Below are 13,535 nucleotides of genomic sequence, written 5' to 3' on the forward strand. Positions count from 1 at the left end.
CAAATATAAAAAATAAAGAAGAAAGATAAAGACTAGTGGCAAATTACAAAGTAGGCCCTTGATCTGCTCTTTCAAATGCTTAGTGCATTTCCATTGATGTAACTTTGTTCTTATTAAACAAGGCAACAATCTTCTGCCTTATCTGTTTTATTTGCAGCCCATAGATCACAGCGTTTAGAGCAGGAGGGACTACCATAATTAATATGGAAGCCACTTTCCCTTGCTCTGCCAAATAAGCAAAACGGTGCAGAGCAACTGAACTGAGACCTGACACCATCATTATGAGATACAGAGCAAGATGTGTGGTGCAGGTCTGCAGGGCACGTCTGTTTAACACCCGGTTTTTACTTGTCAAACATGCAATGGCGATCTTTACATAGGTTAGCACTGTGCTGCCAAGAGATGAACCCAGCAAGACAACAGTGTACCCAAGGCCGTAAATATTATTGATCAGGATACTATCGCAAGAAAGCTTGAATAAAGAGGCATTGTCACAGAAAGGGTATGATATTTTTCTCCTGCAGCGAGACAGACGGACAGAGAGGCCGATAAGGAACCCCACCATGAATATGATCACGGCCCATGCAAATACACTCAATTTCAGAAGCATCTTGTTGGTCATTATGATGGCATATTGCAGGGGGTTACATATAGCCACATGTCGGTCATAAGCCATGATCATCAGAACAGACAGTGATGTGCCAATGTGAAGATGAAAGAAAAATGCTTGAATGACACATCCTATGTAGCTAATGTAGCGGTTGGCACTGGCTGTAAATATGTTGCTCAGCAAGTGAGGTATGATGGCTGTAGCTCCCAAAACGTCGTTGATACTCAGGTTGCAGAAGAGCAGATACATGGGCTGGTGGAGGCTCCTCTCCATGCAGATAAGAACTGTCAGGCCAATGTTGGACACCATGATGAAGATGTATAAAAGAAGCAAGAGGAAGAAGACAGGAAAGGAATACTGTGGGGTGACCTTTAACCCCTCTAGGAGTAAGACGTCTCCACTCCATGTCTGGTTCTCCATACTTTGAAACTGGGAAAATAAAGGCAGAGGGAAACAAGGGTTGCTAGGTTCAATTTATATATTATTTATGAAACTCATTTTTTGTTTTAACTGTAAGATAATTTGAGCAGCAAAAAGGGCATATTAGTATGCGTTTTCATATTTAAATTCCATTTTTGTTCCTGTTTATTGTTTAACTTTACCAGAGGCTCATATCATTGTTCATCTTTGTGAGTGAAGTCAAAGTGAACTTTATTGTCAGACGGACCGTGCAACGAGTAGTTACATAGAGGACCGAAATTGCCTTTCCCCATGCTCCAAATGCGCTATTCAAATATTTACCACAACATATAACATACTAACATAATGGTGCAAAAAGACAACAACAGGAAACACATCAAATACAAACAGACATTATACAATTAGAATATTCACTGTGTTTTGAGGTATTCAGTACATTCATTTTTCCTTTTGTTTTTTGTTGTATTATTCATTGTGCATTGAGATCTTTTGCAAGCTCACCTTACTCATTCATTGTACTGAATTGTATAAATAATAATAGGATATTAATAATCATAAATTTAAATTGCAACATAAAATGTAAACATCTTTATAATAATATATATATTGTTAATCGACAACATATGCTATAAAGATGTGACCAGCTTTAATCCAACACAATATATAATATACTTTGAGCCCCTTCACTTTTGGCTCATACCTTTAACCAATTTTTATTTGTAAATGTAGCTATCATTGTGCTTCCAGCAAACGGGAGCTATTATGAAAATCAAATTAAAGAAGTAAAAAAGAGTGCATTATATTTCAGCATAGACATTATGTTATTTTATCAAGTAGGCATATACAGAAATGTAGCATTGTGTAAACCAACCATGATCATATCAGTGTGCATGGATTGCTCATGCTCTACCTTTTGTGACAAGGTCTCCCCTCCATCCTAAGCCAAGGGAAGGAGTGAAAGTACTTTTATTGAGAGGCGCATAGTGCAACTTTTTCAAACTGTTGCGTCACATCAGCACCAATCTTCAATAGGCCACTGCTGTTTTGACATGTCATTTTCTGTAATTTCTAGCGTTCTACCATAACACTCACAAGTAGGGCTGGGCGATATGGACAAAGTCTTATATCACGATATGAGTAATTTTATATCACGATATGGATATATATCACGATATGGTATTTTTGAAGTAAATTAAAATAATAAATGGCTTAAAATAACCATACTTCACATTTGATCAGTTTTTTCTTTTATTTTGAACTTGAATTTCCATGCTTACAAAGGAGTAAGTAGTGAACAATCTGTCATTAACTGCAGTGTCATATAGTGCAAACATCTTGTAAACATTGAACTGTTTTTTCAATACAAATAACATTTTGGCTGTCAGTCAGTGCAGTGTAATATAAAATAAAAATCACAGCATCACACAAATATTTTATATTTTAAAATAGCTGGTGGTAAAAATAGAACTGTTTCTTCAATACAAATGAGATTTTTTTTCAACTTAACAGGTGAGTCTCACACCTGCCTTGCTTCAGTCAGTGCAGTGCAATATTTTTTTTTTTTTCTCTCTCGGTATAAACGATATGGCCAAATCTCTCCCGGTAGACACTTTCATATCGTCCACGGTATGATATCGTCATATCGCCCAGCCCTACTCACAAGTATATATTTTTTCTATAATCGCTCAAGTACCACTTGCTGCAGACTGGGACAAGAATGGGTTAGATTATAGGTTGGGTTGAACAGAATTCTATAGTTTTGCTTTGTGTTGGAACCAGGCGAAGGACAGCACCACATTGCTGTGCATCTTGGATGAAGGCCAAGTTGCTTTGGTAGGTCAATAACAGAGAACGGTCGATGAAGCACTCCGGCCACTGGCTGTACAATGGAAGTCTGGAAAGTGTCTGGTTATCTCGATAGATATTTATCTGCATACGAATGCAGCAACTGTAGGCCACAGGTTTTGGCATCTGAAGCATTCAGATTTCTGCCTGTTTTGTAGTTGAATTGTACTGAAAATAAAGTTTGAGCGGGCTTTGGATGCATGCAGCTAAGATAGCTGTGTGGAGAGTAAAAATATCAGGGGGTGGTTTTAAGTTTTTAAGTTTGGGTCGCAAGACGGTGTAGCAGGCATCATGGTGCAAGACGGTATAGCAGGCAGCATGGTCAAGTTTTGTGTGTCAGTATGCAGTTCTTTTGTTCGTTTTTAGGCTTTAATTCAGTTTATTCTCACCAAACATTTAGACGTCCTGGAAGCATCGATGCATTGCAAAATTACTTCTTAATTTTTCCGCTCAAAAAGTTGCACAACGCTGAGAGCAGTCTAGCTTTCTAGCAACAACGGAAAAGCATATGCAAAGTCTCTTTGGATGTAAAGCACATATGTTTACATTACTGAGTTCTGTTGTTTGTTTTCAAGCTTGTTTGTTGAAGACGCAAATTGAGCTAACTGAATGCCAATTTAATGACTAGTCAATGACATTTGGGAAGGCTATAAGTGCTGCAAGCCAGGAAATTTCGTCACAAGAGCAAGTCGTGCATTCTGGTGTACGATGCATCTGGAACAAACCAGAAGCCACGGAGGAGTGGGCCGGTGTGGGAAGCTCGGATGAGCCCAGCGCAAATTATATTTTATAAGTATAGGAATGCAGCATCAAATCCTGCTTACTAAACAGGGCTATTCTGGTGTGTTCTTCTTCTGTGTTAGGCCCAAGTCTCCCTGAAAGTGAACTATTTCATATAATTTGCTGTAGTGGAACAAAGACTATAAGGGTATGTTCATGAGAAAGATTTTTGCTATTACATCTAAAATTTTTTCACTGAGCTAAGTGCATAGGTGTTGCCTATAAAATCGCCTTAAAATATATATATATATATATATATATATGCGCGGGGCTGAGCGCGTGGCTGAGCGGGTGCCTGTTACGTCCAAAGAGGCATATGCTTTGTAGAACTGGATCGGACCGAGGTGCGTTTGCTTTCACATCTCAAGCGAACCGTACCAGGGTTCGTTTGGAAGCGAACCGAGACCAGCTGTTCAGGAAGGTCTCGGCCGGCTGATTTGGTTCACATCAAAGTGAGGTGGTTGCATTCACACCAACGCAAATGTACCGAACCAAGGGGACCAAACTCGTTTAGTGCGCACTAAATGCTGTTGGTGTGAAAGCACGAATAAACTGCTGAAACAGAAGTATCGTCATGTAATCCATTGATTTCAACAATGTAACTGTATTCTAAATACCAACTATTTAAATTGTAACTGTAAAGGAATACAGTTAGCTATAATTTGTATTCTGAATACGTAACGCCGGTACATGTATTCCGTTACTCCCCACCACTGCAACTGCAACTGGGTGACGCTTATGGTGCGTCGAGCCTGGCCATCTGGCCAGCGACTAACCTGCACCGGCACCATGGGCTAGAGCCCCTCATCTTACGGCATAGTGGCCCAGTGAGGGGACCACCACTCCGGAATCCCACCCCTCTCCATGTCGGTGTGCTCTGGTTGGCAGCACTGTACCTCCACTGCAGGCTCAACCACCGACTCTGTTAGGCCGTGGTGGACACAGGGTCAACCATCTCCCTGGTACGTCCTGGCATTTTCCCGGGTATCATCGACGCTCCCTCGGGGGGAGGGTGGTCGGCGACTAGCGTCCGCCTGACAACTGTGACAGAGCAGGAGACTGGAATGAGGGGGAGGAAGCGGCTAGTCTTAAGGGTGTGTGACCAGGAGGTGATGCATGAGTTTTGGCTCGCCGACATCCATGACACAGGCATCATCAGCCTGGACCTGCTGACCCGTTGGGGTGCCCGGGCTGCGCGATCCCTGCATTCCCCGTGGCCCTGTGTCTGCCGCCTTTCCTTCCCCTGAGATCGCCAAGAGTGTCCATGCGCTTTGGCTGCGCAGTGGAGTTGACCTTGAAGTTCTTCAAAGTCAGCAGCTGAGGCTACTACTTGAGGAATATGGGGACATTTTCTCAGCTAGGGATGAGGACTGCAGGCGGACAGGGCTGGTGCAGGATCCCATCAACATCCGCTCTGCCTGGTCCATCCCAGGACAAGGTCAACGAGATAGCTGCCCCGTGGGTGAATGAGCCATCATCCAGTCCATGAGCAGCTCCGGCCGTCCGGGTGAGGAAGAAGGATGGCAGCTGGAGGTTCCGTGTTGACTACCGGTGCCTCAACAAAGTCAGCCGGAAGGATTCGTAGCTGCTCCCTCACATCGACGATCCAGGGCATCGATGATGCCCTGGATCGGGGGGGTTAGCTGGTTCAGCTCCCTCGACCTGCGTAGCGGCTATTGGCGAGACCAGATATAAGACTGCCTTCCCCATCAGGCAGGGCCTGTGGCAGTTCCGAGTCATTCTGTTCGGGCTGTATACACGCTAGCTACATTCGAATGGAGGATGCTGGCAGACGTCCCACGGAGTCGTTGTGTCTTGTACCTGGATGATTTTTTGGTTCAGGGCCCCGACTTCGGGGCATGGACGAACCTACTGGAGGATCTTCCTGCAATCCACTGAGCCGGCTTGTGGCTGAACCCTTCCAAATGATCTCTGCTGACCAGGGAAACATTGTTCCTGGGGCATATGGAGAACGAGCAGGGCGTAGCAACCAATCTGGCCAAGGCGGCATCGGCCCCGGACTGGCCTACCCCTACCAACTCCAGAGAACTGCAGTTTTCTTGTTTTCTAGGCCTGGCAGGGTTCTTCCGCCGGTTCGTCCGGAACTTTGCCACGGTCGCCAGCCCTCTCCACCACCTAACCGAGGCGGACTGGCCGTACGTCTGGGACAACGCCTGCGCCACGGCCTTTGCCCGACTCATATTCGTCAGCCCTTTATCTTGAATGCTGATGCCAGCAATCATCAGCATCTGTGCTGTGCTGTGGGCTACTACAGCCTCATTCTTCGTTAGCGGGGCGTACTGTGTGACCCGACGGGAACTGCTGGCTTTGGTCCTGGCCGTGCGGCACTTCAGGACATACCTGAATAGCAAGCGCTTCCTGTCCCGCACAAACCATGTATCCCTCACGTTGCTCCTCAGTTTTAAGAATCCTGAGAGCCAGGACGCTCGATGGCTGGAGGCTCTGCAGTAGTACGGCAACGGCGACGCACTCTCCAGACGGTCCCTTGCAGCCTTGGAGTGCTACTACTGCCTGCAGCAGGAGCGGGCCCACGAGTCTCTGACGGTGGTGGCCATCCAGGCTACCGCTGATGAGGAGGGGTGGCCATGGAGTACTTCACCAAATGGCCCCAGTCGTATGCTGGTGGAGGAGATGTCAACCCGCTTTAGGGTCCCCGCCGAGCTCAACAGTGACCAGGGGCGGAACTTTGAGACCCAGGTCTTTGGGGAGGTCTGCCGGTGGCTGGGGATTCACAAGACGGGGACGACGCCGCTCCATCCCCAGAGTGACGGGCTGGTGGAATGATTTAACCACACCCTGGCCACCCAGCTTGCCATCCTCACCAGTCAGCACCAACCGGACTGGGACTGCAACCTTCCCATGGTCCTGAGATCCTATCGGATTGCAGTGCACGGTCCAGCCACTGCAGCCGCAGCCCTCATATTTGGGCGGAGCTACGGACACTGGTGGACTTGTAGTTCGGGTCCCCTCCCGAGCTTCGACCTATGAACTCCTAGGTGGAGATTAAAAGATTCTAGACAGGGTGTGAAGAGACTATGTCATGAGATTACCCGGTTGATTTTCATCGACAGACTGTTATGCATAGCTGTGGCGCTATCAGATGCAGGTCAGTCCATCCAAATTGTTGTTCCTGGAATCTTGGTACCAGAGGTCATGGGACACCTGGATGGGGCACATTTCACAGCTCGCCTGGCCTATGAAGGGTTCTTGGTGCACGCAAGAAGTGTGTGTTAATGGCCGTACATGCGCAGTGACATTCGAACATGGTTCCCAAGCACAGAACCCTAATGAGATGGGGTTCATGTGTGGTTGAATGATCCATGGGCTCCACACTGGAATTGGCCTTACTGTCATGCCGTCCACTTCTGCCAACTAGTAGTGGCCAGCGTTCCTTACCCCCCCTGTCTACACACCTGCCGGCAATCATCCCTAGATCTCCCGAAAATCATCGCTAGACCGTTGCTTAGACTCAGCCGTTGAGTAGCAGGATTCGATAGTGTTGCGATATTGGGGCCATGGTTCAATATTATTGGGGTTCTTAACATGTTGCGATACAGCAAGTATTGCGATTCGATTCTGCAATATATTGTAATTCATGTCTCCCATATTATTCAAGGGCATTATAAAAAATGGGGGAAAATAAGACTGCTAAACTCACTTCAAAGGTTCCATTTAATTCTGTGAGCAACATTATCGTCTACACATTAACTGTGTTGTGTTTACATTTGCAGTTATTTGTCTCTTTTTTTGTTTTAAGACAAATTTGTAATTAGAAATGGGGACATTTCTTAAAGTAAGGGGACATATGAAGGCGCTGGTTTGGACAGCCTTCATTTGGTTATGCCTGAAGTGAGTGGGAGCTGACGTCTGACTGAAGACAAAAGCTTCTTAAATTGAGAAATAAATGGATGCAGTTCTCCTGACACTCCAAGAGGATAAGCTATAGACTCTTTGTAGATCCATAAGAACATCTTTGAGGCCAATACTCAAAATATATCTTAACCCAAAACTCTGCTATTCATTATACATGTTACTTTGCCAACTACCCCCAGGTGATGTGATAGAGCTTGATTGTAAATTTTAACATATACTTATTTTGACTGGGATTACATTTTATTTGATATTGATATGAACAAGAAAACCTTAATGTTACACATGGCAAAACCGTTCACAATTAGTAATCATAATAAAAATTATGCATTTGTGCTGAAAACTTTAAAACAAATAAATGAAAATAGCTCAGATATGGTATCATAATACATGGTGCATGATGTGTATAAGGTATTGTAGTACAATAATTGTGAGAACAAAAACATGATCATTATTCTCATTGCTTTTAATGAATGTCTTCATCTAAGCTTTGTAAAAATGTTCTGTGCATTTAAATCTGCAAATTCAGTCATATATATCTTCAAAATTTTGAAAACAATTATTGAAAAACCTTTCTGGTGTGGAACTGGTTTGACAAGAATACACGGATCTCTTTGGACTGTATTCCATAGATGATGGGGTTCAGGCTTGAAGGGATGATGTGAATTAGAATCGCACAAAGTTTTCTATAGTCTGAATACTGAGGGAAGCGATGCATTAGAATAATCAAGAAACCACTTAAAAGCATGATGAGGTATACAAAGAGATGAGTGCTGCAAGTCTTAAGAGCTTTACTGTTCAAAGCTTTGTTCTTACTAGTCAGACATACTGCTGTAATCTTTGTATAAGTAAGGACCATACTGCCTATAGAAGATGACAAGAGCACCACAGTAAATGACAGTCCATATAGATTGTTAATGAAAACGCTCTCACAGGATAGTTTAAACAGTGAGGCATTGTCACAGTAAGGATTTGTGATCATGGTTCTGCATCTGTTCAGTCTGATGGTCAGCCCAAGCAAAACAGCCACGAGCACAATTGCCACCCCCCAGGCAGAGGCAGTCAGCTTGATCACCATTTTGTTATTCATAATAGTTGTATACCGCAAAGGGATACATATAGCTACATATCTGTCAAAGGCCATGATCATCAGAACTGTGTGAGAGGCTGTGGCAAACATATGTGTGGTAAAGGCTTGGACCACACACTCGTAGTAGCTAATTATGCGTTCAGAAGGAGGCACCAGAATGTCTGCAAGAAGCCTTGGCACCATGATGGAGTTACCTAGGATGTCGTTGAATGTCAGATTACAGAAAAGAAGATACATAGGATTGTGAAGACTCTTTTCAATGCAGACTAACACCACCATTCCAACATTGGCAAACATGATAAAAAGATAGGATACAAGAAGAAATATAAAAACAGGGTACACTGATTGCTCTGTAACCTTTAACCCCTCCACCTGAAGTGAGAAGCTGTTGTAGGTGTAGTTTTCCATTGAACTAAATCAAAGGAAGAAAGAATTGAGAGAGAACATTTATCTATTAAGCGACATAATGGAAATTTGTATTAATATTTTAAAATGCAATTTTGAGCAGTAATATAAATATGACAGTGAAGTAAATACATTAGTACATCTAACAAAATATATATATTATATATGCATATGAGCAGCAGAGAAATTGCCCAAATGATTTGTTCCAGACATTCATTACATTTTTCATTGCGTTCGCCAATGAAAGTAATGTGAAAGTACCTCTGTCTTTTTGCACGTTTCTTCTGCCGAATTAGTCTTTGTGATTTCCTTTCCTTTCTTGTCATTAGCCTTCTTTAAATGACTATCAAGACCTCTGTCTTGACTTTTATGAATATAATTAATAATTATATTATCTTGGGAGCACTGCACCAATGATATTCTGACACAACTCCCCGGTCTGTGGGCGACCATCCTATTGGCCATACATGGCCCAGACGTAATAGACTTGTTTGTTTGCCCACATCTTGACCTACTTGACCTACCAAAGGGCTAGGGTAAGCCTAGGGACTTTTGATAAATCATCATTGATAAAATGTGATGATTGATGCCTTTTTGTACTGTGCAATATTAGTTCCATTATATCACTGTTTCTTGTTTGTTTGATACTTATGTTTTACATGGATGACACACTACCACAAGTTCTATGTTTATTCTGGTTTTGTATATTATGTTGATCTTGTATAATGTTCGATAAAAATAATAAAATAAAGTGCAATATTGCAATTTCTAACAGATTGTGGGCATGAATAATGTTCTTATTTAATCATACCGTGTTTTTCCATGTGGGTAAGGCTACGTTTCTAAGACATTCAAACTATACAGTAAAATTCCAGAGAAAGATATTGTATCAAAAGATCAAAAATTGTAATTCAATTAAAAATCAAACCCTGTCAATGACAATGACATACTGTAACTTGGTCTTTAAGGGATTTTGTCCAATTTCGTAGGGGTAGGGTTGAGGGGTAGGGTTAAGGGGTAGGGGTAGGGTTAAGGTTTTGGGCCAAGGGATGTGACGGGATTGGGCCTAACTCTGCTTCCAAAGCTGTTCTAAAACCACGATTAACCATCGCCTCTTGTAGCTTATCGCCTCTTGTTAAGGAAATCTTGCCAATGTTGCTTGTTCTGTTTGTTGTTTTTGTTCTACATTCTATCATTTTGTTTAGTGTATTTTCCTAATTTCTGTCTTTTTTCTGTTGTTATTGTTTATTCTACAGAACTTCACTGAACTATTTGTCTCTGTACAAATAGTCTCTCACTCCATCAAATGTGACAATAAAACTTTTACCTGCCAGCAATGCTGTAACGTTTCCTACAAGGGCCCCTGGGCCCTCATTTACTTAATCATTGAAAATAGTTTCTTACAAATAAATGTTTGTGTTGTGTTGTTATGTATTTTGACATAGTTTTGGAGCAGATCTGCGCCGGAATCAGTCCGGAATCAGTCAGTAACATTACAAGATGGCTACAGATGAACACCAGTTGTTAGAAACGGCTTTGGCAGCTACAATATAAGAGTTAGACTCGGCTTTTCCTCTTAATGCGAAACAGAAGAAGACGCTCAAAGCTTTCCTTCGCATGTATGACAAATTTGCTGTTCTACAGACCGGATATGGCGAAGTCTTATCTATCGGACGCTCCACTGGTCGCTTAGCGTCGTATGGGGCTCTGGAATTGTCACCCTGTGTATTCTTCTGATTGGTCATAGACTACGACCAATCAGAAGAATACACAGGGTGACGAGTTGGACCATTTTCATTATTCATTGCCAGACTCTACAGCATTCTAGATGTGGGTCTGAATTTCGAGGCTAGCAGGATTCATCATTCAATAGTCAAATGCTTTCGCCGTTGCACAGTCATACATTGTTTTTAAGAGGCTGTATAAAATAGGTTAATGCGCCAACATTTAGGGTCTGGCATGGGTAGATTGAGACCCCCACGCGTTAAACAAGTAACAATAATTACACCTGTCAGGGAAGGTCACTACATCTAAAGTGAAATGTATAGAAGCATAGCTCTGCTGTGGTGGTGTTTACAAAAATGTCACATAGCTCAATAGCTGCTTATTGAATATATATTTTTTATCTTAAATATGAATTGGATTTTCAACTGATGTTACGCTCTGAAATAGTGATGTGACATGGAAAACAAGAGACGCTATCCTCGGTATGATGCCATTGTGTTAAGCCAGAACCCCTTTCGAAATCTGGGTCCCCTGGGCACTAGCCCATATGATATATCCGGGCTTGCCTGCGAGTGCCTTTCCCACAGTGGATCCACTTCGACCCTTACCCAGTTTTCCAGGAGGATTTTGCAGTGGCTTGTCATTTGGTGTTGAACACAAAACTCTATATCAATTTGATTGGCTTCACTCTAGTAGGTCTTATAGACCAATCAGATAAAATACATCGACAAGTCGGCTTATAGTTGCAATATTCAGCAGCCATTAAGCTGTGACATTAAATGCACAAGACCCTTAATAAACTGGAACCAGAGACTGCTATACCAAAACTATAGACTTTATGGACAATGCTTGACATAAAAGGCATGTCTATATTTAGCGAAATGGCAGCAAGGGAGTCTCAAAAGAAGGGCTAAACTCAGGCCACAATAAAGGAGGTATGGAGTAAATTGTACTGTTAGGACAGGAATCACATCAACGTCCAATGGACAAACAAAAACACAGTTACACAATTAACAATTTGGAGCTGGACTGCAATATCAGGGAGGTTAGTGTAGAGTTATGTGTACAAATTTGAAAACGTCACGAAAAACAGAAATTAGGAATAAACCACCAGCATACACGATCAAACTCAAACCAAATCAAAAATGTTCAACAGAAATCACACTAACCTACTCACAGCAATGGCTATTATACCACTCAGTCACCCCTTTAACACAGCAGAAAGCCCCATAAGAAAAATAACACGGAAAAAGGGCCCAATCAATGGATTAGTTACAGCCACACTAAAATCTAATGATTCTGGGGAAAATACAGTTTGCCTCCTTTAAGACCTTTAAGGCTCTTTTTTTTTTGTATTGCTAGACACTTTTTTTTATTATTGAATATTTTATTCTCATATATGGGATGAAATAAAGTTCTGATCCATCTTATCTTATCTTATACTCATGTTTTTTGATTCTTTGGGTTATAAAGAGTGTGAATAATTTGCAAACTGCTGTTATGCACTTCTGATGGGAGTCGCATGGGCTAGGTGTGTTGTGTTAAAATGTGTAAAAAGAAAACATTTTTTGCTGCATTGTTGTTTATTGTAACCTTTATTTTCGCTGGGTTTATATTTTATTTTATATTTATGAACAAGATAACCTAAATGCTACTTCAATAGGTTTCACAGCTGATATTCATTACAACAATTATGTTATTGTATGCACAATTAATTATTTGTGATGCATGAATATTGTTGTTTTCATTCACGTAATTGTCTTCATGAAAGTTGGGTGAAAATATTCTGTGCCCATAAATCTGCCACTTAAAAATCTAAACCCCAAATAATTATGGAATCACCTTTCCAGTATGGAACTGGTTTGACAAGAATGAACGGATCTCTTTGGACTGCATTCCATAGATGAGGGGGTTTAGGCTTCCAGGGATGATGTTATATAGAATTATAATAACATTTCTAGAGTCTGCATACTGAGGGAAGCGATGCAGAATAATAATCAAGATTCCACTTAAAAGCATGATGAGGTATACAAAGAGATGAGTGCTGCAAGTCTTTAGAGCTTTACTGTTCAAAGCTTTGCTCTTACTAGTCAGACAGACTGCTGCAATACTTGCATATGTAAGGACCATACTGCCTATAGAAGATGACAAGAGCACTACACTAAATGTGAATCCATATAGATTGTTAATTAACACACTCTCGCAGGAGAGTTTAAACAGTGAGGCATTGTCACAGTAAGGATTTCTGATCAAGGTTCTGCATCTGCTCAGTCTGATGGTGAGCCCAAGCAAAACAGCTACCAGCACAAAGGTCACCCCCCAGGCAGAGGCAGTCAGCTTGATCACCATTTTGTTGTTCATAATAGTAGTATACCGCAAAGGGTTACATATAGCTACATATCTGTCAAATGCCATGATCATCAGAACTGTGTGAGCGGCTGTGGCAAACATATGTGCGGTAAAGGCTTGGACCACACACTCATAGTAACTGATGAAGCGTTCAGAAGGAGGCACCAATATGTCTGCAAGCATCCTCGGCATCATGATGGAGATTCCTAAGATGTCATTGACTGGCAGATTACAGAAAAGCAGATACATAGGCTGGTGTAGGCTCCTTTCAATGCAGATAATGACCAACATGCCAACATTGGCAGACATGATAAAAAGATAGGATACAAGAAAAAATAGAAAAACAGGGTACATTGATTGCTGTGTAACCTTTAACCCCTCCACCTGAAGTGTGAAGCTGTTGTAGGTGTAGTTTTCCAT

General features: G+C 42.0%; 3 protein-coding genes across 3 annotated transcripts; all 3 read right to left on the reverse strand.

The window, feature by feature from the left end:
• Positions 1–79: 79 nt before the first annotated feature.
• LOC115547103 (olfactory receptor 1N2) lies at positions 80–1,030 on the reverse strand. Its single transcript, XM_030361073.1, has 2 exons — positions 680–1,030; positions 80–550 (listed from the first exon to the last, which is right to left on the reverse strand). The coding sequence occupies exons 1-2, from the start codon at positions 1,028–1,030 to the stop codon at positions 80–82; spliced, it is 822 nt and encodes a 273-aa protein (XP_030216933.1).
• Positions 1,031–6,593: 5,563 nt separating this feature from the next.
• Positions 6,594–9,044, reverse strand: LOC115547104 (olfactory receptor 146-like). The gene is made up of 3 exons (XM_030361074.1): positions 8,693–9,044; positions 8,118–8,563; positions 6,594–6,668 (listed from the first exon to the last, which is right to left on the reverse strand). The coding sequence occupies exons 1-3, from the start codon at positions 9,042–9,044 to the stop codon at positions 6,594–6,596; spliced, it is 873 nt and encodes a 290-aa protein (XP_030216934.1).
• Positions 9,045–12,596: 3,552 nt separating this feature from the next.
• LOC115547105 (olfactory receptor 52L1-like) lies at positions 12,597–13,535 on the reverse strand. The gene is made up of 2 exons (XM_030361075.1): positions 13,184–13,535; positions 12,597–13,054 (listed from the first exon to the last, which is right to left on the reverse strand). The coding sequence occupies exons 1-2, from the start codon at positions 13,533–13,535 to the stop codon at positions 12,597–12,599; spliced, it is 810 nt and encodes a 269-aa protein (XP_030216935.1).

This window comes from Gadus morhua, chromosome 7 (assembly GCF_902167405.1).
Source record: "Gadus morhua chromosome 7, gadMor3.0, whole genome shotgun sequence".
In the NCBI taxonomy this organism is placed as follows: domain Eukaryota; kingdom Metazoa; phylum Chordata; class Actinopteri; order Gadiformes; family Gadidae; genus Gadus; species Gadus morhua.